Source organism: Myotis myotis, unplaced genomic scaffold (assembly GCF_014108235.1).
Source record: "Myotis myotis isolate mMyoMyo1 unplaced genomic scaffold, mMyoMyo1.p scaffold_m19_p_3, whole genome shotgun sequence".
NCBI lineage: Eukaryota > Metazoa > Chordata > Mammalia > Chiroptera > Vespertilionidae > Myotis > Myotis myotis.
The window spans coordinates 167,682,006-167,709,894 of NW_023416335.1; the positions used below are offsets into that span (position 1 = coordinate 167,682,006).

General features: G+C 40.3%; 1 protein-coding gene across 7 annotated transcripts in view; it reads right to left on the reverse strand.

The window, feature by feature from the left end:
- The window catches only part of ANO6 (anoctamin 6), a 192,175-nt gene that overhangs the window by 45,484 nt on the left and 118,802 nt on the right, over positions 1-27,889 (reverse strand). For 6 of the 7 annotated variants that reach the window (XM_036300887.1, XM_036300891.1, XM_036300888.1 and 3 more), the window contains 6 exons: positions 24,004-24,132; positions 11,044-11,109; positions 9,853-10,140; positions 9,526-9,639; positions 6,593-6,708; positions 2,911-3,045 (listed from right to left, as the gene is read on the reverse strand). In XM_036300887.1, the coding sequence (XP_036156780.1) occupies positions 2,911-3,045; positions 6,593-6,708; positions 9,526-9,639; positions 9,853-10,140; positions 11,044-11,109; positions 24,004-24,132 (848 nt within the window). Of the gene's footprint in view, positions 1-2,910; positions 3,046-6,592; positions 6,709-9,525; positions 9,640-9,852; positions 10,141-11,043; positions 11,110-14,986; positions 15,099-24,003; positions 24,133-27,889 lie in introns of all 7 variants that reach the window. The other variant, XM_036300892.1, reaches the window with a different exon arrangement.

The window sequence follows — 27,889 nt, forward strand, 5'->3', positions numbered from 1 at the left end:
AAGTCTAACTCAAGATGTATAAGATTTACATGGAGAAAATTATAAAACTGTCCTGAAAGAGTGAAATACATACAGTGAATCCTATATATAAGTGGATACATGATGATGTTCATAATTTGGAAGAATCAATATTTACAGATGTCATTTCTCCCCCATTTGAGCTATAAATTCAATTACAAGACCAAAGGGCTCAGAAGATTTAAGACACACTAAAAAACAACAAGATGCCGTTGGCATAGGTTAAGAAAAACTGACCTAGAGAACAAAAGAAAGAGTTCAGGAGACAAGAGACATCTGCAGATACAAAAACTGACTAGGAGAGGGCGAGCCCATCAAACCAGTAAGGTGAGAACTGACATTTCACAAATGGGGCTGCTGCAATGAAATATCCATATGGGAAACCATGAAATTCAACTCCCAAATCTTATCTCATACAAATCAATTCCAGGTGGAAAATGAGAATGCAACAGCACCAACTTACTATAAAAAAAGGAAGAAGAGAATATTTAGATAACCTAGGGCAGTGATGGCGAACCTATGACACGCGTGTGTCAGAGGTGACACGCAAACTCATTTTTTTGGTTGATTTTTCTTTGTTAAATGGCATTTAAATATATAAAGTAAATATCAAAAATATAAGTCTTTGTTTTACTATGGTTGCAAATATCAAAAAATTTCTATATGTGACACGGCACCAGAGTTAAGCTAGGGTTTTTCAAAATGCTGACACGCCGAGCTCAAAAGGTTCGCCATCACTGACCTAGGGGGTAAGGACAGATTCCATAAATAAGAAACCAAAAGGCATACATCAGAAAGAAAAATATTGATAAATTCAAAATCTTTCAAAGGCAAGAACTTCACCAAAATAAAGGGAAGAGAGAGAAAAAAAGAATTAGCTACAAACTGGTAGAAGTTTTGTAACACATAAAAATGACAAAGGATTGCCTGGCTGGTGTGGCTCAGTGGGTGAGTGTCAACCTGTGAACTAGAGGTCACTGTTGGATTCCCAGTCAGGGCACATACTCTGTGGTCTCCATCCCCAGAGTGGGGCATGCAGGAGGCAGACAATCAATGATTCTATCTCTCATCATTGATTCTCTCTCTCTCCCTTCCTCCCTGAAATCAATAAAAAAATATTTTTTAAAAAATGGCAAAGGATGATTCACCAGAGTATGTAAAGAACTACTATAAATTAATTAGAAAAACACAACAAAGTAACAACAGCATGCAGACTGCTCCCTCTAGAAACCATTCAGAGGGACTTTTATGTGAATAGGACTGGAGTTGGGTAGCTTGTTGGTCTTACACATAAGTCAGTTACAAACAAATGGATATGAGAATCATATAGAGTATCTGAGTAAAAATCTTGGAAAGTTGCCCTAGCCAGTTTGGCACAGTAGATAGAGCACCGGCTTGTGGACCAAAGGGTCCTGGGTTCAATTCTGATCAAGGACAGGTACCTTGGTTGCAGGCTCCTCCCTGGTTTGGGCCCTGGCCAGGGCTCATGTAGGAGGCAACCAATCGATTTGTTTCTCTCACATTCATGTTTCTCTGTCTTTCCCTCTCTCTTCCACTCTCCCTAAAAATCAATGGAAAAATATCCTCGGGTGAGGATTATAAAAAAATAAAATAATAAAATAAAATAAAATAAATCTTGGAAAATCTATTTTTCTATGTAAGTAAGAGAACAATGGAAAATTAGTCAAAATTAACCTCTGCAGAGCTCTGGAAATTAAACAAAAACTTACAGTAACCTAGTGGGTGTTTATTTAAGGAAAAACAGCTAAATCTCTGTAAGAATACAGTCTACAACCACCATTCAAGAACTTTATAAAAATGTAACATCACTTTGAAAGTATAATTTTTGAGATGCCTTTTTTTTTTTTCTTGGCTGGAAATATATACAAAACAATGGAGAGGCTAAAGACAAATGTAGGTAAAAAGAACCAACATTCAGCCCTTGGCCCTAAACTTTTTCAGTGATGAGAAGTGAGGACTTCAAAGACCACCTGCAGCTTTCTGGCTAAGAAGCCCCATGGGTACAGAACGCTCAGAACCCTGTTAAACAGGACGGATCATGATGCCTACACGTCAGGGCTGCCCTGTAAGCTGTCTGCCTGGGGAGCCAGCCTGGTATGCCCCAAGCGAGAAAAATTTGGTCTGCTCATAGCTGGTGTTCAGATATTTCGATCTGGCTGTCACATCTGGATAGAGGCCAGAGGTCAAAGGAAAATACTTGGTTTAGTGTTGCATGTCTGCTGAAGGTTGAGACCACCAAAAGCAGAGGCATAACAACACAATTCAGAATAGCGATGGCACAATGCAGTGTTCAGGCTCTCGCCTATTTCTTTTCAGACAGTGCAGCTGGTACCTGCATTCCAACATCCAGCACAAACTCATTCTTTATCTCTTATTCTTTCCCCTACTTTTGTAAGGGCTAGTTTTTAAAAAGTTAAAAAAAAAAGTATTGTTTACTTATGTTTTTATGTATAAGAAATCATTTCTAAAAAGCATAAAAACACCAATTTTTCCAGTTTCGCCACTGAGACTTTAAAGAGATCAGAGCTGCTCTTGGCCACATCTGTAGGGAGGGCTAAGCAAAGCATTCCTCTGGAGGCCAGAAGTTCAAGGATGAGCCTCCCTACATCCCTCTTTTCCTTTGCAAACAAAGCATTGTCTGAAAATATTGAAGTGTTTCCTGAGGATAATATTCCTGCCAGAGACTGGGCTGCATGATCTAAGAAAAAATTTTCCACTCCACTTATTAGACTCGAACAAAAAAAGATGTATCATCCAAAGCAGTAACTGTTTTTGCGATGAGTCCTCTTTTATGAAAAATGTCTAAGACCCTGAAAATAATTTTATGTCTCATCAACCTTCAGCGCGCTAACAAAGAATAAATAGGGTTACCTCCAAGTGCAGTTATTTCGATTCAGATATCCGTAGAGAAAGCAAGCCACACCCACTACTGCTGCCAGGAGGAGCATCTGCGTGTAATAGCCCAGCCAAGCAAAATAGATTCCGATCTTCTCTCCATAATATTTCCTGAACAAAGACAGAAAATATTTTTAGAAGATACAAATAATCACTCTGCAGCTTTACCCGAATATTAATTTCCGATTTTAAAAAGAGAAGCCTTTGAGCTTAAACATCAGACTCAATTCACACTTAAAACATACTCAGGCTCATAGCAGACCCCAAATTCCACCGTAAACCCAAAAGAACTTTACATTTCATGGAAGTACTAGATCCCTGGCTAACCTGTGAAAGCAAAGTAAATTAGAACAGAGCAAAGGAAGGAAAAACGCTGAGTATGGAGCAGGGAGAGATAGCACCATCATTCTCTGTAAAGAGCAGCACATTTGACACATTCTCCGAAAGATGATTCTTAATCTGCATGAAACAAATGAACATGAACAACCCACTCACAGTTACCTGCTTTCACTTACCCAGGGAACTTCCTTGGAGCAAATGTAATATAAACCACAATTAATACATTACATTTATGTATTGTATATACTATAAATAGTTAGTAGTGGAATGTGCCTCTGATCAAAACATTTATAAAACACATTGCACATTGTGAGAGTGGGAGAGGACAGGATGGATACGACTGAGGAAGCCACCACCCTGTATTTCTTCCACTTAGCACTTCAGTTTTTTTCTAAGATTTTAAAACTGATCAGTGGTGTGATCTGGGGTAAAATGGAAGAGGCCAGGTAGGCAAGATGGGAAGAGAGGCTGGGCAATGGGAGATTGTTCCTGAAAGGGAGACAAATACAATCAGGCAGGAAAGAAAGGCTTAGGGATAAGGAGAAAATAGCGAAATGACTATGTAGGTGATGGTTGCTGCTGCTGGTACTTCTCTAGACTGATTCACTTGTCTCAGTATTGGTGGGTAGAAGCTGAAGATTTACTTAACTCTGAGGCCTCTAGGATATTTCTGGCTCAGCATGGAGCTGGCACGAGCTCCCTGAGTTTACCTAGTGGGGACTTAGCTCTGAGAACCTGGATATCTGGGAGATTTCAGACAGGAACCTCCATGGGTTGGACCGGGGCTCACAGGGCAACAGTGAGAGCAGCTGGCTAGTTATAGGGCAGGTGTAGGTCACACCCATGGGGAAAAGGAAAGGGTGAGACCAATGTGCAATCAGGAGAACAGATTATCCATTTTCAAGTGACTGGGGCTTTGCTGTCTGGCACACACACACACGTGGCAGGCAAACAGCAGGCTCAGGACAGCACCTGGGAGAGAAAGCCTGGGGATGGCTTTGAGATGTTTTGGGCTCTTGACTGTTGGGTTTTCTATAATATATTCCTATCAACCATCCATCCTAGAAAATGCCCGATTTAAAACTCTTACATGTAAGGCTAAGAGTTTTCCCCCCAATAGGTGGGCAAGTGCATGGAGCTTTGATATAGTGTTGAAAGAACAGGTAGTTGGCTCCAGGCCACCTTGGGGACATCGTGACTCCTCACCCTCAATATCCAACTATAACCAAGCCCTGTTAACTCTGCTCCTAAAATACGTTCCAAATTTGTTCCCACGATCTCTCACCTGGTCCACTCCATCAGCCTGCTCTCTGGTCTCCCTGCTTCCTGTGCCTCTTGTAGTCCCCTCACTCTTTTTGCAAAATGTGAACAAGATAAAATGACTTGAATGCTTAAAATATCACAACAGCACTTGGTCTAAACTCCTTTCCGTGCCCCTGCTGCCCTGCTGAACTGGTGTCTGATCATTCTCTGTCTCATTAACACTGGTCTTTGATATGTCCTCAAACTGGACAAATGTGTTTGTGCCTCAGGGCCACCGTACAAGTTGCCCCTATTCCCGGAAAGACTTCTAATTCTTCAAGTCCTGGCTCCTTTTTACCATCTGGTATCAGCTCACATGCCACTTACTTAGAGATAACTTTCTTGCCCACTTCTCCCTACCCCACTCCCTATCTCATCATTGTTTTCTTCATTTCAACCACACATTTTGTTTATTTTTTGTTTGCTTATTTTTATTTGTTTGGTTTTATCTATCTCTTTCCAGCAGGCTTTCCAAGCGACATAAGCTTCTGGAAAAAGGAGTGTCTTTACTATTCATGGTGAACCCCTAAAGAGTGTGTGCTAATGATCTGACTCAGGAAGAGGGCGGGCCATCCCAGAAACACCAACTCTGCGATTAGAGGGTTGGGGCTTTGAGCCGCGTGATTGGTCCAACCTCTGGGGAGAGAAAGGGGCTGGAGCTTGAGTCATGTGGTGATGACTCAACCAAGCATGCCTTTGTAATGAAGCCTTAATATAGGCTCTGCGCAACAAAGCTCAGCGTTCCAGGTGAACTTGCCTGAGTGGTGGTGCTCTGAGTATTGTCACACTTTGATGCCATAAGGGCAACCCTGAGTCCACAGCATGTTAGCTCAGTGATCAAAAAGAAAATAATAATAGTAACTGATACCATTGTAATTTAATCTGGCTATGAATAACAGGAAAGGAGCAAAGGCGTGCCAGGTGTGCAGCTTTGGCAGGAAGCTGCAGTGTAGATGCATGTAAAGTCTGGGTGACATAGGGAAGGTACGTATCTGTCAGTTACACCTGGGAACAGGTCATTGGCCAGAGTAGGCTTGGCCACTGCAAGCCTGTGAAGATTTAAGACAGTTAATCTCCGTAACCAGGGTGGGGAACGTCTGACCTGCCGTCCAAACAGGGCCCTCAAAATCATTTGGGCTGGCCCTGCCAAGGCATTAAGGGTGAGTTAATTAAATGTCTGACCAAATATAGCAGGCTAATTTTTAAGCTGATAATTCTGTATGGCCCAAGAATGAAGTTATAAATATCCAAATGGCCTTTGGCGGAGAAAAGACTCTAAACAAAGAAGTTTGCTCTCTTGCGCTCTTAACTCCTAGCTTGTGGGACTTTGCTGTCTGGCACACACACAGGCATGGCAGGCAAACAGCAGGCTCAGGACAGGGCCTGGGAGAGAAAGCCCCTGCATTTGCCATGGGCCATGTAGACCCCACACACAATGGACTAATGGACTGCAACTAGCCTGATGCTAAACCAGACCCAGCTTGTTGCTGGAATGGCAACTCTGGACACTGGCTTTGCTTTTAGCTCTACTGAATCCCCAGCTGCACATTTTTCAGGACGTGATTAAGGGAAATGGGACTTTAAAACCCAAGGATGTAATACCACATCTCACCCTCCCGTGGGGGCTCCAGAAATGCTTATTCCAGTGGTACCCCAAGAACACCACTCCCACTAGCAACAGAGAGAGAATTCACACATTTCTCCGATAATAGTGATTATCTACCTTGTAAAAATATCAGAGGCTGTACTTGTATAGAAGGATTTCTGGTTCCAAGAATTAGCTAACCAGACACAACCTTATTATGCAATGTGACCAATAAGAAGCAAATCTATTATATGACCTATATATTTATAGTTCAAGACAGGGCATTCACAATGGATGGCTATTGTTCTGTTGGCTATTATTATTTTTTAATTTGACAATCTAATGTAAAAGAGGTCAGTGCCGCCCGCTAAACAGTCAGGCAATGCATGTTAAAAAGTGTTACGGCACACTGGTTGAAAATCACTGCCTTACCTGATGAGATCCAAGGGCTGTTTTTTGTATATGCTTCGAGGATGAGCCCATTCCCTGTACAGAAGGTATCGTTCATTGGGGCAGGTGAAGTCCTCGGACGGATAGCTGAAGTTGCACTGGGAAACAAAACCAAGTAAGTGAGCATCGCAATCACCATGTGTTCACAGATGTGTTTATTAAATGTGGTGCCAATACTCCTGTCATTTGTGAATAAGGGGCCCTTATTTGCTGAAGTGGATGAAAATACCATGTAATTTTGAGTGATTCTCAACCATGGGTATTACTAACCCCCTGAGGGCCATTTGCCAATGTGGGTGGCAAGAAATGCTTGGTTATTACCATCCTGGGGGACACATCAGGCACTTGGTGGGAACTTCGGGGATGTTAAAGTCCTACAAGTGGGTGAGTCATAAACAACTGAAAACTGGGGTGCCGGGAGCCGGTCCATCCTTGCTGTTTCAAAGGACCTGGCATATATGGCATACTGTTCTTAATATGTTTGCTCACCTTCTTGGCACTATGTGTTTTAACCAAGGTCTCTGAGAAAGGTTGTTTCCCCAGGTAGGGATTTTCCCCTGAAGTTAGGGAGGGAATAAAACCCCTCAACTAAGTGCCAGGCGGGTAATTAATCACTTTAACTATGAACAATCATGCTTAAGCTACATAATCTTTACTCCCTGGAATGGAGATAAGAAACGCCCTAACCTTTGTAATAGAGATTGATAGGATTGAATCAACTGGTATAAATACAGATGTAATAAGACAGCAAGACACAGAACTTAGAACACAGAACTTAGAACACAGAACTTAGAAGACAGAACTTAGAAGACAGAACCTACACAGAACCTAGAGACAGAAGAACTTCGCTGGAGAGAACATGGCAAAAGATCCTGGACTGAACCTGACTACAGAAATTGGCAAGAGAACCTGACTAGAACCTGGTATCTGAACCTGGCTGGAGAACCTGGATAGAACCTGGCTGGAGAACCTAGCGAGGGAACATGGCTACAGAACCTGGCTGGAGAACCTAGCAAGACAACATGGACACAGAACCTGGCTGGAGATCCGAACCAGAACTTCGCTGGAGATCCAGACCAGAACTTGGCTGGAGATCCTGGCTGGAGATCCTGGCTAGGCTGCTGATCAACTGAACGCTGTCTCCGTGTCCTTCCTTCTTCACCGACTCCGTCCACACCTTTGGGGACCCCTGGACCTGCTGGGGTTGGACCCCGTCACTGGGGCACTCAAGTGCCAAAGCTGCCACACTGGGGGGATACCTGAGAGCCCAGACCACTCCTCAGACACCCAGGCCCTTGGGTGGTTAGTGGCAGGATCTTTACTAAAACCCAGACTTCTTTTTTCCCAATTCAACAGTTATTCAGTGACATGTAGAATGCAAATAACAAAGAAGCTTGATATCATGTTATATACACTTAGCTTATTCAAGAAACAGAACTTCTGCCTCTGCTCAAATTCAGTCACTCTTCTTTCCACCTGACTGGCTTTCCTTCCTCCTGTAACTAAATTATCACCCTGACCTCCACCCTCCTCCCTTCCAAATACCATCTGAGATCATTCCTGAGCCTGGATAAGGCCCCTTTGCAATGTCAAGAAGCTTCAAAGGAAAAAAACCTGGGCATGGCCAGTTGCTAAATGAATACTAGAGACCGTTGGCATCTCAGGTTATATTCATGAGAGCTCTCTGCAAGTGTCCCCGAAGCTATAATTGCTAATCTTGCTGGGGCACAAATATAAAACGCATGTTTGGACTGCTGTGTTGGGTCCCTTAGCCAGGAAGCTCAGCATCTGCTTCTCTGCCCTCCTCTCTGTTCTCCATGTATGCATGGGTCCTAGTCTCATTACCTTATAAGGTGCATTTCAATGCTGTCCTCATCCACAAATACATGTACTGCACAGCAGCAATGATCAATCTCAGTGTTTGCTTTCTTTGGTCATAGAGATTCAGATAACTTGATGGTGAATGCAACAAAGTAATGGTACCATATAATATAGTATTTCATTTATTTCAGTAGCATAAGTTATTTGAGGAGCTTAGATATAATATCCTTGCATTTATGAAATCGCTAAGCGTCTGAGCAGTCACATTTTAAAAATTTCATTTCGTGTGAGATGCTATCAGCTAGAGAAGTGCTATTGGATTTGAGGAGCTGCTATCATCTCAGAACGTAGTCCTTAAAAAATGTCAACACTTTGCCATATGCCATTATGACAAGAACCCTGACAGAGGCCTTTCTAAAAGCCTGTGGTATTCCAGGGCACAGCGTGGAATGGTATGTCAGAGGAGAAAAAAACCCATGTTACAGAAAATGATAAATGAAAAGTTCTAACATGTGTTTTTGCTTACAAAGAACTAATACTTTTCTGGTTGATAACATCTGTCAGTTATTATGAAAATAGCTAATACACATATAGTACTTATTACATGCCAGGAACTGTTCTAACATTTGACATGGACTAATCCTCACAAACAACTCTGGGGTAGATACTATTATTATTCCCATTTTATTGATGAAGAAATTGAGGAAAGGAGAGACTAAATGACTTGCACAAGGTGATCCAGCTAGAAAATGGTGGAGCAGGCATTTTGGCCCCAGAGCCCATGCTCTTAACTACTAACCTACAATGCTTATCACATTAACTATGGGAGAGCTACTGCTTGCTTGTTCGTTCATGCCTTCCTTCCTTCACTCATCATCCGCTCACTCATTTGACCTGAGGGCCCTCTCTATACCTAGGACTAAGCAGTGAACAATGCAACCCGGTTCCTGCCCTGGATATGCTTGTAATCTTTCTATATATTATCTTCATTTTACTGAGAAAGAAACTTAAGTAAGGTCAAGAAGATTAGCCCTTCCCTACTAACACTGAAGTATGCATTAGGTATTTTATTTCATTTTTGCTATTTGACTTACATCATGGAGAGGGAAAGCTGCCTTGTAGATCCCAGAGCTCACAAGTTTGTTAATTCCAAACTTTTTAACGTTGTCGCTTACTTGATACTTGATTCGAGAGAGGATGAAGTAAACCTAAAAAGATTCAAAGCAAAGTGTGTGGTTTATATAGTGTAACTAACCAATCATTGTTTACTGTCATAATGGGAATCTGTAGGCAGAGTTCTCTTCTCTTTAGTGTGTAGCAGTTTCTAAACACAAAACTAAGCCAACCAACCAAACCACTAATTATTCAACAGCAGGATGCAAATCACCCCAAGACAGCAAGTAAATCTGGCTTAGACGTACAATGCGGCTTCTGGTGGCTGGGTTAAAGAAGGTATCTTTGTCACGAATATAAAAATCATTCATCCGGCTCCTCTCAAAGGGGGCAGTGAAAAATTCTTGCTCTGGCTTGATGATACTTTCATCCACTTGGAGGACTTTGCCAAGCCAATTGAAATTGTCGAAGGCTGAAGAGCGGGTTTTCAGATCGTTGGGCTTCAGAGGCAATTTGATGTGCATTAGCTCCGCATATGTACATAACACCTCCCACGGGGCATGGATCTTTACAAATACCAGCTTGTCGTCCAAAACCTATATTGGAAGAATAAAACACAATCTAGAAAACCAAACACATAGATTTTTCTTATGTTGCTGATAGATAGAAAACATGTGTACATGAACATACACACACAGACATTAGTGTAAGTGAAGATACACTACAAAGTGGATTTGCAAACCACTGTAAACTTTTTGCCTTAAAGGTAATTTCTTGGTTCGAATTACTGAGAAAGTAATTAAAATTCTTATCATAGTTCTTTCATAAAATTCCTAATATTTTAAATGAAGAAAAATTAACTTGTTAATTTGCCCATCACTCCATCCAAGTTAGTGAATAAAAATAAAAACACCAGAATATTCATTGCAATGTTATTGTAAGAACAATTTTTAAATTTCTTAAACCTAGGACTGCTTAATTTATTATATATCTGTTCAATATCATGTTATGTGGTCATTATAAAGGATGTTTATTGATATAGAAATGCATTTACTATATATTAAAGGGAAAAAAAGTGAATTAAATCCCTGTGATATAATTTTTCTTTTTGGAAGAGAAAAATGTATATATTTGAGCAAAAAGTTTAGAAGAACTACAAGGTTATTTATGAATAATTACGATACAAATGATTTTTTTCACTATTCCTATACTTTTTTTTTTAAAAAAAAATACTATTACTTGTATAATAAAAAAAATCTTTAAAACGATTCTTAAAACAAGAAAACAATCACTTATACCTGTATTCATTGTTCCACTCATATATTGCTGGCTTCCATCAGAACCATACATTTTATACTGCAGATTATGACTGACTTCCCTCCCAGCCTACAAGTAAGGCGTGGCTGGGGTTTTTTCAAACACCATTCCAGCATTCCAAGTGACATGCAGGTTCCCAAGAGCCAGGGTCAGCCACGGGTTGGAAAGGGGCTGCCACTTACCGATCTGGTTGCTTCTAGCTGCAGGCCATCATGAATGAGGTTAGATTCATATGCTCGTCTTTTTCTCTGTCAAAAGAAATCAGAAAATATGTTAGGCCTTTAGTTTTACCAAGGCCAGAAAGAAAGGTGCTGGGGTTTTTTTTGTTTGTTTTTTATTTAAAGAAAATATGAACAACAAACCAGTTTGAACCTGATGCAGAGACATTTGCTTAAAATGGCACAGAAGCAAAGGAGCTGCTCCAGCTGTGGTGACCTGTGGGGGTTGGGTTCCCCAGATAGTCTGCCGTGGAGTGCACTTGGGTTATTCTCTCAGCATTCTGGAAAGCCCTTGGCTGTCCCCAGGGATTTTCAGCCATTAAATATACATAAAAATCTCTAAGTTGGGCACAATTCCAAGGACTTTTTTTTGGCTTATCAGAGGTTTTGCACAAAAATAAAGTTTGTTTTTTCTTTTTTAGTACTATTCGCTGATGTCATTTACCAGTTATAGCCCAGATATGATATTCTAATATTTTTAAAATTTATTTCCATACCGAACATTCAAATGGCTCCATTTTAGACATATGTATTTCATCTCTGCATGCCTTGACCAAATTCAATAAAACACAGAAAACTTTGGCAAAACAAAGGTATTTTTCTTTCTGCAAGACCGAAATGTTTTTGAAGCTATAAAAATATCGAAGTCTACAAAAATAGGGAACTAATTAATTGGTAATATTCGTTAATATAATGTGGCCATTGGAAAAGACACAGAATATAGCACTGTGTTTACTGACACTGAATTCCGTATCTGGCTAGGGTTTTACCAAACTGTGTCCTGAGCTGTAAGGGAAGTGTGTGAAGGTAGAGACCTTTCAGGAGAACACTTTTGATGAGGAGGCATTATACTGCGTTATGAAAAGGAGAAAAATGAGTGGACACAGGGGTGAAGCACACAAGCTCTGAAAACAGACTGTTTTGAATGTTCCAATTCAGCTCTCTGACTCTCAGCAGGAAACAAACTCCCTTTGCCTCATTGTTCTCATCTGTAGAATGGAGAACACCTTACCAGTTCCTTCTGAGGTTCTTGTGAGGATCCTATGATTTAAACCACCTAAACCAGAATTTCCATCTCTAGTAATCACAGGAGGTAAACTGGACCAAGTCTCCCACGGGAGGAAACTGAAATATCTACATTAAATTAAAGAAAACACACAAAAAACTTTAGCTGCTAAGATAGAGAAGAATCGCTGAGCCAGGCTGAGGTAACCCCGAGGGGCTGGCAGTCAGGCCGCTGTGCCCAGGGAGCACATTCATGGTTTGCCGCTGTGAACGGGCGGAGCTGCTGTGTGCACGCACACCCGGACAGTGCCTCGAATGTGCAGCACTGAATGAATGCAATGCAGATGCTGTAGGAAAAAGACTGACGGTCAAAGGTGAAAAGGACACACCTGGCATTTGGCTAAATGTGAGTCCAAGGGGGAACCCCTAACATTTTATGCAATTATCAGAAACAGAACATTGCCTTACTTTTATGTATTTAATAAATGGCTATATAATACCTACACCATGCCAGACACTGTACCAGAGCTTTGCAAATGTAACAGATTTAATTGCCTGTTACAATTTGAACATACAATAGTCACTCAGAGAAAAACCAGTCAGTACTGCAGCTCCCTTAAACATAAATAAACAACTTGCCCAGAAATGCCCTGTCAGATGAATGAGAGCTTGGAGTGCAGCTTTTCCAGCAAGCGACTGTCCCCTCTGCCTCCCTGCCACCCCGCCATCTCTGCAATTCTCCCTGCCAAGTTTTTCAGCCCCCTCTACCCCAGATTTGCCATATCCCCAACCTCAACTCAAGAAGCGGATTCAGACTCGTCCTGCTTCGTGCTGAGGCAGTATCTCTTCACTCTGGATCCTAATTCTCTTAGTTTGATTCTTGCATGGGAGCCACTCCCCGCTCCTGTTTCTGTCTTTGCTATTGCGTAAACGCATTCTTTGATCCCACGGAGAATGTTCGGCATAGTTGGCACAGAGTATATGCCCAAAACGTATTTGTTGAAAGAACATACTCAACGACACTTATTGATTCATTCTACAAGCATTTTCTGAGAGCATCCTAAGAGAGTCAAAGAATTTAAAGTAGTCTGCCATAGAGGAACTACAGAGAAACTGTCCAGTGGCCAGTCTCCCAATGCAGAGGGACTAAAACATTTATGCATGCGTTTCATGCCACTGCAACGGACAGCTGTCATTCTCTATGGCCACCTGACATTTCAGCTCCTGCCGGAGCCCACATCCACGACAGCGGATGAAAACCCAGACACTCCGGTCCTTGTCTACCAAGAAGCTCAGTTACTGACACACGAGCGAGGCCTTGCTGATCAGACCACCTCAGAAGCTAGCAATGCAAAGAAGTCAGGCCAAGCAGAAACCACTGTGGGGCGGTAGGTCGGGAGATCAGATGCCAGTTCTAGAGACGGCAGTGGTGCCAGCCATCACTCTGGCCTTGGCCACGCTCTCTCTCCCATCCTGGCTCTGCAGTGGGATTTGGGGCACTGTTTCTGGCTGCCCAGTCTCCAGGCTTGTCTGCCCCACCCTTCAGAGCCCGTGAGCTCTCTAACATGCACTGATAAACTCCCTGCCTGCTTAAATTTGAGCTCATTTCTGTCACTGCCAGTGAGAATCCTGACAGAGAAGCCACGGACTGCACAACACTTGTCAGCCTCAAACCCAAATCTGTCCAGTGAAGGTGGCAGGTGTTCTGAGCAGACAAGACACTCTGACTTCCTCTCCTTCTGAGATGACTCACCCTGAGCCTGTGCAAGGGGACACCCACTCTGCCTCACTAGCAGGTCATGCACAGGATCCATGACTGTCCTCTGTATCCTCGAGATCAGTCAGGAATAATTTCAATTAGGGTGTGAAGTGCAGACCCAAGGACGTTCACTCTGGCAGACAAGTGTCCTTCTAGTTAGAAGATTAGACAAATCAGCCAGAGTGGCTTCTTCAGTGGCTTAATGGGTATGTTAACAATTAAGTGTTCATAAAAAAACCCCTCACATAACAATGTGAACTGCCTTATGAGAAATCCACGGATTCCATCACCAACCCACCATGATGCTGTCATCTCCTCCCTAGCCTCTTTTCCTCCACCAGGGAGCTGTTCCAAACTTCCACGTGTCCTCAGACTCCACACCTAACTGCCAGACCAAAAATAGGTTAATTCCCACCTGGCCTCCATACTGTGTAGCCAATGACATCGTCACCAATGATACCACTTCGCTAGAACTCCAGGAAACCGATCTTAATGCTGACTCACTCAACCCTCCCTCTTCTTGACTCTTCCTTACCACCTGGTTCGTGGACTGTCTTCTTTGCTATGTGATGGCTGTACAGCCTTTTCATTCTCCAAAGGACATAAACACATCCTTATATCTCCTCTCTTTTGCCCCATTAAGGGATACTGATAAGGATATATAGCACATGTGAATATCACAGATGCAGAAAAATTAGATATACTTCCTTTCCATCTCATTTTAATGGCATGACATTCACTCAGATAGATGGACTTTTTACTTATTAACCAATCTCAAATTGTTGGATATGTAGGTTGTTTCAAATTTTTCACTTCTATGAAAATTCTAGTAGAATAATCTTGTGCACCCATTATTACTTCCTCAGGATAAAGCCCTAGAAGCAGAATTATTAATCAAAGAATGTATGCCGTTTTAAGTTCTTTAATATGTAGCGCCATAATGCCCTTCAGAAAGGCTGCACTAATTTACCACGTTTAGTTTTTATGTGGTTCTTTACAAAGAACTCCTGATTTCTCTAAAGATAATTGGCACATCTTGAAGTTGGTTGATAATGCCCTCTCTTTTACCACCAACTATGAGTACTTAAACAGCTGAGTCAAGGATAGGACATTTTAATTTGCTTAAACATGTTAATATATCACCTTGGTGTTGCTTTAGTAAAATAGTCATGTTGATGGCCCAATTCTTGACTTCTGTGCAGGGAAGATTTCACAATAGGAGTCCAGGTGATTTGTAGAGTACGTTTGTTAAAAGCTGGGGACAGTGAAGCAAAAGGGCGGGCTTAAGATAGAAGAGGTAAGGTCATAGCAACAGGAGTGAACCTAGCCGCGGCTGCCTTGGCCCTTTAGAAAGTCACAGAGGCAAAAGAAGTGAGCCAGCTGGGCTGCATGGACTCAGGAAAGAAGTTAAGGAGGCAGAAGAAGTGCCCTTAGAGCAGTGGTTCTCAACCTTACTAATGCCGCGACCCTTTAATACAGTTCCTCATGTTGTGGTGACCCCCAATCATAAAATTATTTTCGTTGCTACTTCATAACTGTGATTTTGCTACTGTAAACAATATGTAATTACATATGTGTTTTCCGATGGTCTTAGGCGACCCCTGTGACAGGGTCATTCGACCCCCAAAGGGGTCGCGACCCACAGGTTGAGAACCGCTGCCTTAGAGAAAGAAAGCAGACACCTGCTCAGGGTCCCCTCCGGTATCTTTGTTTTCTTTCTCCAAGGGCCAACAGCTCTTATTTTCCTTTAGCAAAGCAATTCACAAAGAACGAGTGGAATATTTAAAAAATTGATCAAACCAGTTTTCTTGGTTTGTCAGGTAGCTACAGTAAATGAGCATATGTGCTGTATTTGTCAAACAGGCGCATATCAGGAAAAGAGTGCTTACTTAAGAAAAGACTGATTAGGTCTGTTGAATGTGAACTCATCATCTTTACTTCTCTGTACAATTTACACTTGGATAAGTAACAGTGTTCTTGACATTAAAAAAAAATTAGGTTAGAGCTGTCTTCCACGTTAAAAATGAAGAAAATTAATACTGTATATTGCCTGACATAGCCATTGCTCAATGAATATTTGTTGAGTAAATGAATATCTGAGGCCACACAATCTTTCATTAAGAATGATCTGTGTGCCTTGTTGGAAAACCTTAGTTATAAGAACCTAAACTATGTTCTACAGTCTATGATCTGTATTTGGCAGCACAAAATGATTAAACTAGACTCACTGGCTCTGAGAAAAGCCCTATTGTATATTAAATTATGCTGTAAATTTTTCTTTCTCTAGTGGAGCAAATTTATCGGCATTGCAACCGGGATTGATCTATCTATCTATCTATCTATCTATCTATCAATCAATCAATCATCAATCTATCTTCCTTCCCTCCCTCCTCCCTCCCTTCCTTCTCCTACTTCTAGTAAAGCCAAAGTGACTAAAATTTTTGAGGAGCTACATGCATCACAAAAAGATACATGTGAGTCTATCACTGTTGGTGGAGGACTGTACTAGGGGCTCAAAGTAAAAGAGGACAAGAGTACCCATCTCACTCCAGAAACTGATATTTTATTCATACCTCTTTTGAGAGGTTATTAAAGCTGTCAGAGAAATACAGAATAAAGCAATCAAAATCACAAAGGACAGACTGGCTTAATTAAGGCAGCCTTCTGTCCCCAAGCACCTTCAATTACACATCTCATTTGGCTTAATAAAGTCATTGTTGGGAAAGCCTTGCCTGTGAATAGATAGTAATAGCACTGATTGTAAACACCAACCTACCTTTTTTTTTTAAATGTCACCCAGCTTTTTCAGCATAAAAAGCAGGAGTTGTAATGTCTAATAAGTAAAATTTACTGAATACACTGTGATGATAATAAAGCACAAATCAGTTGGGATTAATGAAATATTATGTATAGATTAATTTCAAATATTCTTACAGCTTTTTAAGGCAAAGTACTGATGGTGCTGTCACTGTACTTTTCAACTTGCCAATCTCTATTAAGCCTACAAAGATGGGTGAGAAAAAAGTCAAAGGTATTTAATTTGTGCAAAAATTACTGCTAATTACCCTAAGTGCTATTTATTAGTTATATATATACCATGTGTTCAAGAAGGTTTAGTAAGCAGAATAACGTATTTAATTGGGACTTAATTTAAATGCATGTGTTGGTGACAAATCCTTACATGTGAGTGGACTGATCTGATGGGGGATCTACTCAAGTGGGTAACGTGTATTCACCAGAGGACACGAACAGCCCAAGCGATGAGCAGAAAGTGGACGTGGATATTTAGATTATATTCACGTCCAACTTTTCTCTTTAAATGAACATGTTTGGCATAATTACAAAAATAAATACATAAATGAGATTACTATGAACGTTTTAGGACAGTGTTTTCCAAAGTTACCTTCTTCTACAAACAACGTGAAGCACTGCTTAAGCAGCAGGTCCCTGGCCCCTCTCCTGGAGATTCTACCTCAGTAGAGAAAGCACGGGCCTTAAATAATCCAGTTTTAATAAGCAAAGGAAATGACGCTTATCATCAGATGAGTTTAAGAAACACTGCTTTCCAGGACACACCTTTTCTGTGCATCCAGGCAGCTCTTTGTTGATTATTCCCCTCAAGCCTGTTTTTATGAACACTCAGTATGTAGTTGATTTTTCCCAATCCTTTACTTTTACAGATGACTCTTTAAAAAGTGAGACACAGGTGACTTTGGGAACCAGGGCAAAGGACAGCTTCTTCATTCAAATCTAAGGCAGACCTCAGAAGGACCAATCAGGGAAAGGGTCTCCTCTTCTCTTATCTTTGTGAGATGAAATGGGATACTAGGACTTCCCTTTTCAGAATATGACTGTCCTCTTTGCTTGTTTGTTTTTAAGGATTGGGTCCAAGAAAACTTGTCATTTTGGAAATAAAAAGCAAGATTTGGAGTCACTGCTCGTGTGCTAAGTACTGAAAAATAAACCAAATGTGCTTATGCCAGCAACACATTTTGTAGCTGTAATTTGACACAGCTGACACTAATTTAATTTATTCCTTTTAACCTACAATCCTAGTTTAAAAGCAAGTAGGGTGTGAATGAAGGAGATAAAAATATAAAGAAGAGGTCTCTGCCTTAGTCTAAAATGTTAAGGAGTTTAAACTAGATCTGATTTCGCTTCCTAAAACAAAAGAGAGAACATCTACCCAAAGTTATCTGTGAAGGTAAAACCACCCAACACTGGTTGCCTTCATCTCTTCTTCTTTTTTAAAAAAATACATTTTTATTGATTTTTTAGAGAGAGAAGAAGAGGGAGGGAGAGATAGAAATATCAATGATGAGAGAGAATCATCGATCAGCTGCCTCCTGCGTGCTCCCCACTGGGCATCAAGCTGGTGTGGCATGTGCCCTGACTGGGAATTGAACCATGACCTCCTGGCTCCTAAGTCAATGCTCAACCACTGAGCCACACCATCTGGGCATATTCTTGTGACTGATATATTCTGTGACTGAACTCAATTAATTTTTAATGAATTATATGTAAGTAAACTATGTTAACAGTATTAGTATAAGTAGGGAGCTAATAAACTGTAAAAATTATACACTGCATGTTGTGGCCAATAACAAATGATTTTGAATTATCATCTTATTAGCTTCAAATAACCATACATTTAATGCACATAAAACTTAATGAGAAATTAAGCCATATGATCACTTCAAGACACGAAAAAATTAAAAAGCATTTGATAAAATTTAAAACACAATTATAAAAACTCTTAGCAATCTAGAACTAAAAGGGAACTCTTTTAACTTTTTAAAAGAAAAATACCCCTAATTTATAGCAAGTGTGATATTTAATGGTGAAATTGTTGAAACATTTCCATTGAAATCAGGAACAACACAACTGTGATCACTATGTGTTACTGGTTCTATGCCTTAGCCATTGCACTTGGAAAAGAAAAAAATATATAAAGACGGCAATCATAGAGCAAAACTGTCATTTTTAGACAATATGGTCTTCTGAGGAAACCTAACACAAGTATTAGAAACTACTACAACTAAAGTGCTTATTACCAAGGTCCCTCGATAGAACTCATCATCACTTTTTAACACACAGTACATCACAAACTACCATTTAAAATCCTTCTGACAAGAGCAACAAAAATTTAAAATAGTAATAGTTAATGAAAATGTACAAGATCTTCATGGACACTGTGATAAAACTTTTCTAAAGAATGTAAGACTGCAATAAATAGAGTGATGCGCTGTTTTCACCATACTAAACTGTTATGATGAACTCTGAAACATCCAAAGAGATCTCACCCAGCTTCTAGGCAAACCATTCCAGCCTCAAAACTCATCTAAAACTATGTATAACGGTTTCAAAAACGCACAGAATCTATAACCAATTAGTTGTCTCATATTATTTGAAAGTTTAGATATAACTTAGTTTAATCACTCAGTTTTCAAAAATCTCTTTTTCTGTGGTCTCCATTGGACAAATCCATCTGCCTTACACAAAAGAATTTTTAAGGTCAGATATGAAATACAAATTTTTACTTCCATACATAAAGTCTTCATCAACTTTAAAGAAATAAAATTTCAAATTTTAGGAATGTATTCTGCTGATAAAAAAGATAATACATAGAACATATATTGCATTATTTTTGTGCTACCTAGACCACTCCACCCTCTTTACCATCATTTGAATTACACTAGTACTTGGTCATAAACACTACTGTTTAAAGCAGCCGTGGGCAAACTACGGCCCGCCGGCCGGATCCGGCCCGTTTGAAATGAATAAAACTAAAAAGAAAAAAGACCATACCCTTTTATGTAATGATGTTTACTTTGAATTTATATTAGTTCACACAAACACTCCATCCATGCTTTTGTTCCGGCCCTCCGGTCCAGTTTAAGAACCCATTGTGGCCCTCAAGTCAAAAAGTTTGCCCACCCCTGGTTTAAAGGGAGGCCAAGTGTCAGACAAAATGAAATTAAAAATAGATCAATTCCTCCACTTGTTAGCAGTTCTAGGAAAATGAAATGGAAGAAAGCAGCATTACTAACAAAAGTCAGGAAGAGTAGGAAAAGTACATACATGGAAATTTGTTTTATTTAAAACATTTTTGCTCTTCACAGTATAAGCATGCTTAGACATATTTAATCATTTACTGTGCCAGACATTGCTGCTGCCTACTGAACACGCCATTCTCCCTTTCTTCATTAGTAAGAAAAGTCTAGTGTTTTTTCAGATATTAGGTGATTCAAGAGATGAAAGACTTGTCTTGCTTAGTCTATGCTAATGATGGTAATTCCACTCATCTTGCCAGTAGTTGGTTTGGAACAGATTTGCAATAGACAACAAACTGTAAAAGGAAGTCTGCTTAGGGCCCTGTAAGGGCGCCTTTTTCCCCCCTTAAAAATGGACCACGAGAAAGGCAGTCCCCGTGTTTGCCTCTGGATGTCTGGAATTGCAGCAGTCATCTGAGAACAAAGTGCAGCTAGTTTAAGAGCAGCCAACACTTTGAGGATGGCAAGACAGAAGCATGGAATGATTCAGAAGCACTGATTCCTGATGACCTCGTTAAGCCAATAAATTATCTAAACCAGAAATGGTCTTATCTTCAGGCTACTTCTTACATGAGAAAATTATTATTTCCTGTTAGTATTTAAGCCATTTTGAGTTTGATGTTCCTGTTACTTACCGTAAAAAAGAAAATTCAAACTGATTCTTCGCGGAGAACAGTACTGTCTAAATGAGCATTTATTACCGAAACTACTTATAATCACCCGCTTGCAAAATCTCAATGTAAACGGTTTATGCTTTTAAAGGGAAGGTGTGCGGTATCTCGAGTGTTTTCACTAATATAAGGGGACAAAGTTACATGCTATTTGGAGGTTTGGATAGAAAAATAATTTCTTTTTTGCCCATGGGAAGTACAGCCTTTTACTTCTCTGCGTTTTTTACATTTGTGGCCTTATTATGTCTAACTTTCTCCATCATCTCTAAAAAAGTATGTAACAGTAAGTACTCTTTAGATGAGCCCCTGGCAAAGTCAACCTGGCGTTGCTTCAGGAAATCAATATGATTTAGACTTCTTTTTCTCTCTCAAAGAAAACAGGACTGTGAAAATGCTTTTCCTTGGTGTTGTCTTAAATCTTGAATAAGACCAGACAGGGTATATGTCAGAACTTACAGATGTTTTTCAAATTAATAAAAATGTGCCTCCAAAGCTGAGCTTTGCATTCTGGTGGAGTCTAAAATTAAGTAATGTGTACAAATAGAAACTCAAAACACTTCGAAGTACGGCTTATAAAAACCAACATCACAGCATATCAATCCATGAGTTCAGGGATTGCCGAAATTCATGATAATTTCTTTTCTCCTGATTTATGAGAGCTTCCCTGGACCTATGTTTCCATGTAACGCAAATGCAGAACTTGTTAATAATGTAAGCAGCTCTGGGCTCCTTCTCCACGGCAGTGACGCTCTCGTCTAAAACCAGAACTGCTTCCTTCCTGCTTTAATGGATTAGATTTGTTTAACTCACTGTCTGTGGTACTCAACCCAGCCCCACTGGCATGTGGATGCTTAATGAATATTTGATGACAGTGACTACGACTGCACAGAAGATACCCTTGTGTCCACAGGAACATGATAAAGTACTCTAAGCTCTTTAACTCTAGTTATAAAATTATGCAGTAACAGAAGGAGAGTCATGCCTTTCATAGTAATGCACTGTTTTAAGAAAACCCCAAATAGAAAAAAGAAGGGATTGAGAAGTACAGACTGGTAGTTACAAAACAGTCCCCGGGATGTAAAGTACAGCATAAGAAATGCAGTCAGTAATATTGTAATAACTGGATGGTGCCAGGTGGGTACTGAGAATATTGGGGGGAACACTTTGTCAAATATATGACTGTCTAACCCACTATGCTGTACACCTGAAACTAATATAAAGGGGTATTGAATGTCAACTGTAATTGAAAAAAATATATATAAAAAGAAAACCCCAAATAAAAGGGAAGGGACAGGAATTAACATCTATGACCTAATATGTGCTGAAAATTTATATGATATCTCTATATACTATTTTATTTTATTTCATTTTTAAATGCTTTTTAACCATATCCTCTGGACTATGTATTCAGATTCCCATTTTCCTGAATCTCAGATGGCAGTTGTATGGGGAGCCAATATTCTATGTACCAATAAGAGAAAATTCAGCCAATGAAATTATGACACACCATTTATAAGATGTGCCCTGATATCAGAGTTATCAAAATGTAAAAAATAACAGGCATCTCCAAAATAATAAAATAGGATATTGATAAGAAAAATCACTGATTCACACAGCCAGTTAGTAGTCTTGGCAAAGACAAGCTCGCTATCCACCAAAACGCCTGCTCCCCTCCCACAGTGTGACCTTCCTACTGAGAAATGGCTGTCCAGCCAGAAGCTACACCTTCCACCTCCCTGAATCCTGATCAATAGACTGTGAACACAACTAATGTAGTCACCTCCAGGCCAAAGAGGCAAAGAAGCGAGGGAACTGTCTCCATCCTCTCTTACCCGATCTACCATTTACAGGATGCTGATGCCCACGATGATGAGAGAAACTGCCTGCTGAACATGGCAGAGCCTCTGTGTCTGCCCGGGTTCCTGACTGACTCCAGAGAAGAAAGCCCTGCCTGTACCCCCAAACCACGGTGCCAAATAGGGATGCCACATTTAATTTAAAACGAGCAACAGCCTGGTCGGCGTGGCTCAGTGGTTGAGCACTGACCTAGGAACCAGGAGATCACAGTTTGATTCCCCGTCAGGGTACTTGCCCGGGTTGCGGGCTCAGTCCCTAGTGGGGGGTGTGCAGGAGGCAGCCAATCAATGATTTTCTCATCATTGATGTTTTTCTCTCTTTCTCCCTCTCCCTTCCTCACTGAAATCAATAAAATTCATTAAAAATAAAATAAAACGAGCAATAAAGTAAACTTTTATTTTGTTAAGTCACTGTCATACCGGGCTAGTGTGTGACATCAACTAGCATTACTGCAATACTGTTGTGGCAGAATTAGAATGTGAATGTCAGGTTCCAAAGCCTGGAACTGATCCTGTGACACCAGGCAAGTAGAAACCTCCAAAACAAATAAACAAAAAATCCAAAATAAAACAGGACTGATTGCTTCATTTTAAGCAGTTTTCATCACTTGGCTTGAAGGAAGGGCAGACATAAGTACATTTAAGAATGATATATTTCACAGAGAAAGTCTGGACAAGGACAATTAAAGTTGTATGTGTGATAGCATAGATTAGAGGAAAAACAAAAACAAATGAAGAATGAGGGAGTGATTTCAAAAGAGGGTAGAAGGGACACTAACATGTATTCTCTCTTTTATGTCTGGCTTTGGTCTGATACAGTTTGGGTTCAGGTAAAGAAGATCCAGGCAGGTGTTATAACCGCAGCCCACTAAGTGGTCTCGTATCTCAACATAGAGATGGCCTGTCACCTGACAGACCTGAAGCAAAGGGAAGGGAGAAAGGAGCAGCTTCACGGGCAGTGGATGGAAGGGAAGGACGGGAGGCGACAGAAAATGGGTGAGTTCCAGATTCAAGACAAGAGTTTGAACCTTGGCTCCACTATTTCTTGTACGAGAGCCCGTGACTTTGGGCAATCATTGAACCTCTCTAAGGGTCAACTCTTTCATCTAGGATGCTTATGATAACAGAATGCCTTTTACAGGTTGTTATAAGAATTAAATAAGAAAATATATGCAAAAAGCATATATTCGTGAGAAAGCACACACCGAATGTTAATCACTATTATACTTGGTGTCATTATTACCCATTAGCTTCTTTCCCCACCTAAGCGCAAACAGCCCAGTGTGCTTTTAATACACATCTCTTCTACAGATAGAAAATACAATTCCTTGGAAGAAAGTCTGCCTTCAGTTGTGAAACCAACTGACGTTAAGAGCCTGCAAAATTTCTATTTCAAATTAAAAATAAACAATTTGTTAACATGCCCTGAGGGAATGATGGGCAGAGAAAATACAAAGGTAAGGATGGTGTATGATATTTCAAACACCAGTTGCACTTTATTGCTTACATAAAAATAGCACTTTGTCAGTTCACAATACTATAAGGCGTAAAAAGAAAGGAAAGGAGCATAAAAAACTTACCCTTTGTTTTTCATTTGCACCCTTTTTATTGTTCTCTTTTCTACTTTCATCTTCATACACTAGAACAAAGTCGATTCTTCGCTGGCCGTCATTAAAATAGAGTGAGTTGGGTTTCCCATTAAATTCTTCCTGTGTAGAATGTAAAACAAACTTTAATATACATTTTTGAAAAAAATGTTTATTGCCCAGCTTTAATGGGCACATCAACATGTTTATAGAGAAAGAGAAATACATCCATTATTAGTTACTTGACAAAGATCATGGTCACCATGATTTTTGCAAGCATACTTTCTTCTTGGTGATAGTTAAGTCCTTTAATTGAGCGGTTTAGCATTATTCTACAAGTGCATGAAAGAATATCAGTACTGTGTATGTAACACACATATCCCAGAATTATTCCTGCCTCAAACAGCAAAATAAGTAGCAAGTTTGGAAATGCATACAGTAGCCAGAGATGCTTAACCAAAGGACAGAAGTTTTTTGTTTTTTTTTTTTAATATATTTTATTGATTTTTTACAGAGAGGAAGGGAGAGAGATAGAGAGTCAGAAACATCAATGAGAGAGAAACATCGATCAGCCGCCTCCCGCACATCCCCCACTGGGGATGTGCCTGCAACCCAGGTACATGCCCTCGACCGGAATCGAACCTGGGACCCTTCAGTCCGCAGGCCGACGCTCTATCCACTGAGCCAAACCGGCTTCGGCAAGGACAGAAGTTTTTTTAACAAGAAGAAAAATCTAAGACAAAGCACTGTTGATAAAAATCTCCTCCTTCCTATGTCTTATTTTCCAACTCTTCCATCATTTTTCCTGACCTCTCTTGACCTTACCACTTTATAGAAGGTATCATTTTATAACCTTAAACAAATATCAGAAGATGCTTCAATATACACAGAAGCTACTGTGTGGTCTTTGGCTATTTGTTCCCAAGTCCACAGAAGAAACCCTCTCACTCCCAGGGAAAAACAAAATAAACAACCAAACCAAGCCAAACCAGCAACGGCAACAAAATAAATGAGCTTTTTAATTTAGATCTTAAAAGCCTATGGGTTAAAAACAAACAAACAAATCATGGCAAAACACAGACCTAATACAATTGAAAACAATCTCTACAACATATGGACTTGAATAGAATTGTTTTAAAAGCCTTGAATTTGTGTTCTCACACAACTTGTCAGGATGCTTACATTAGTTCTGTTGTTAAGAATCAGACTGCTTTTTAACTAAGTAATATTTTTTTAATTTTTCAGTTTTTTTAAATTAAAAACTCCTGGGGAGACTGCATTTTGCAGTCATTTGGTAGAACTTCTTAATCATTAAATGTGACTAATTCTCCTCTGCATTCACCATCAATTAGTACAAAAATCACCTAATTTTATCACCACTTCCTGCTTTTCTTCACACCTTTGAGATGTATATTTTTGCTAAACATACATAAGAATTAAATAAGAAAATATATTCAAAAAGGAAGGTGCTTGTGATTCCCTTCCTCTTTCCACCAGGGAGCCTGTGAAGGTTTATTAGTATTCGAAGCTCCTCCCACTTAACAGGTCATTCACCAACGCAACGCCTGCTGCTGCTGCTGTAACCTAGCTCCAAGCACCTACATCTCAGCCTCATTCAACCAGGGACTCTAACCTCAAACAGTGGTTGTGCCTTGAGGTCTCCCCTAGCTAAGGCACTGAAGAGGCGCATCAATGCCTCAGGCCACTATCCAATTCTTCTATTTGCAATTTCACCGATCTAAAACCAGTAAGTGTTCTCTTAGAGCAGTGGTTCTCAACCTGTGGGTCGCGACCCCTTTGGGGGTCGAACAACCCTTTCACAGGTGTCGCCTAAGACCATCGGAAAACACATATATAATTACATATTGTTTTTGTGATTAATCACTATGCTTTAATTATGTTCAATTTGTAACAATGCAAATACATCCTGCATATCAGATATTTACATTACGACTCATAACAGTAGCAAAATTAGTTACGAAGTAGCAACGAAAATAATTTTATGGTTGGGGGTCACCACAATATGAGGAACTGTATTAAAGGGTCGCGGCGTTAGGAAGGTTGAGAACCACTGTTTCAGAGTATTTAAAGCTATACAAAAGTACTAAGCCCTGTATTTTTCATTTCAGCTACAGAGTCCTTGAAGCCACTTTGATTTCTCTTCCTTTCAATGAAGATGTTACCATTGGTGACAACCAGGGCGGCTGCTAGAGGAAAAATGTTAAGTAGGGGGAGGGGAGTTCTCAGAAAGGAAAACAGTAGGTGAGACAGGGTGGAACAGAGTCATAAAGACCTGATCATCATTGCAGAAGTCGGTAAAGTGTACAAAAGCAGCTTGCTCTCTATTGCCCACATTATGTTGCCGCTGTGGTGTCCAGCAGGAGCTCAATGAAGTTACGTTCTGAAGAATCAGGCCTGGAATGAGAACAACATTCGCACACAACTCCAGGCACTCTTTCCTGGATGGCCAATGGCTGCACAGGTTGGCAGCTAGCTCCCAGGCAATCTGGTCTGCACACAGTTCTCTCTTATGTGACAGAAGACCATGCCATTTCTTTGGAAGGAAACCCCAATGGACTTGGCAGTAGCCGCCTGTGAGAAATAACTAGGTCAAACTCTGATACGGTGTTATTAGAATGCAGAGCCAGGGAAAAGGTGCCAAGTTTCTATGGCTGTGAAATCCAGGTTTCCCATCTCTTGGCAGAAGACATTCTACTAGGCAACTGGGAAGAAGAGAGAAACTAAATGCTGGGCTGGAACAAATGTGTAATAAACAAGGGAACTGAACTAAATAAAGAAGGCTGATGTATGAACAAAAGTTAAAAAAAAAAAAAAGCTGGATTTTTCAGTGATACGTTCTACTACAGGCCTAACTCCCCGAACCAGACAGAAATGAAAGAAAACTGGAAAAAAAAATTCCTCTCCTAAGCTTTTGCTTTATATCAAGTAAAATTCTGATAATTTCTCAGGGTAAATACAGAGAATCTTCTTTAAATGACTGACTGATTATTCATGTCCTGGTCTCCATGCCTTCTCTTAGAACTACTAAAAATTTTATCTTTAGTCTTTTCTACCAGGTCAAATGGCACCAAGATGAAATACAAAAACCCTTGACACATGACTCTTCCTGTTCAGCAGCTTAAATTAAAAAAAAAAAAAAAATTTAAAAAACTTGATGAGAAGGCTTAACATTTATCAGGTAAAATCACTTTCCAGATCAGAGCTTACATATGGTTACTGATTTTCCATCTAAAAAATTTATCTATCCTTATCCTCATCTGGGTGACTTACTAATCATCACCCTGAGGGTCTTAGACAAATGTTTTCAGTGCCAAGGAAGTCAACAGAATCACTATCTGTTAATACTTCTTTCTTACTGGAAAAAACATCAAGCAAATTTCTAATTACAGTTTGGGGTCTATAAAACCCTATGTCTATTCACACCCATTGCCCTCTCGGGTACTAAGGAGAGAACATTCCATGAATCTAGTATTCATTTACCCATTCGTAGTGACCTGACCTAACACTGTACTAACAGTTAAAGGCGACAGTGGTTGGTTAAAAGGCCTACCTATGTTCACCTGTTGATATATGCAATGAAGTAGAGCAATGCTGCCAACCACTGCAGAACCATGGCCTGTCCACTTCTGCCCCTGGTGTCAGCAGAGACATTTCACTTCACACGGGGATGAAGAGGAGGCACTTGGTCTGAGCCAGGGGAGACCTGAGAAATGAGGGCTTAGCCACACAGTGAAGAGACTAGGAAGGAGGTCACGTGCGATTTACGCAAGTGATGTTTTCCAGGCCTCCCTCCTCTCAGCTGGCTTCTCTCCTTTTATTTGTGGGCAGCTACTTCAACAAAAGAGTGGAAAAGGGCAGG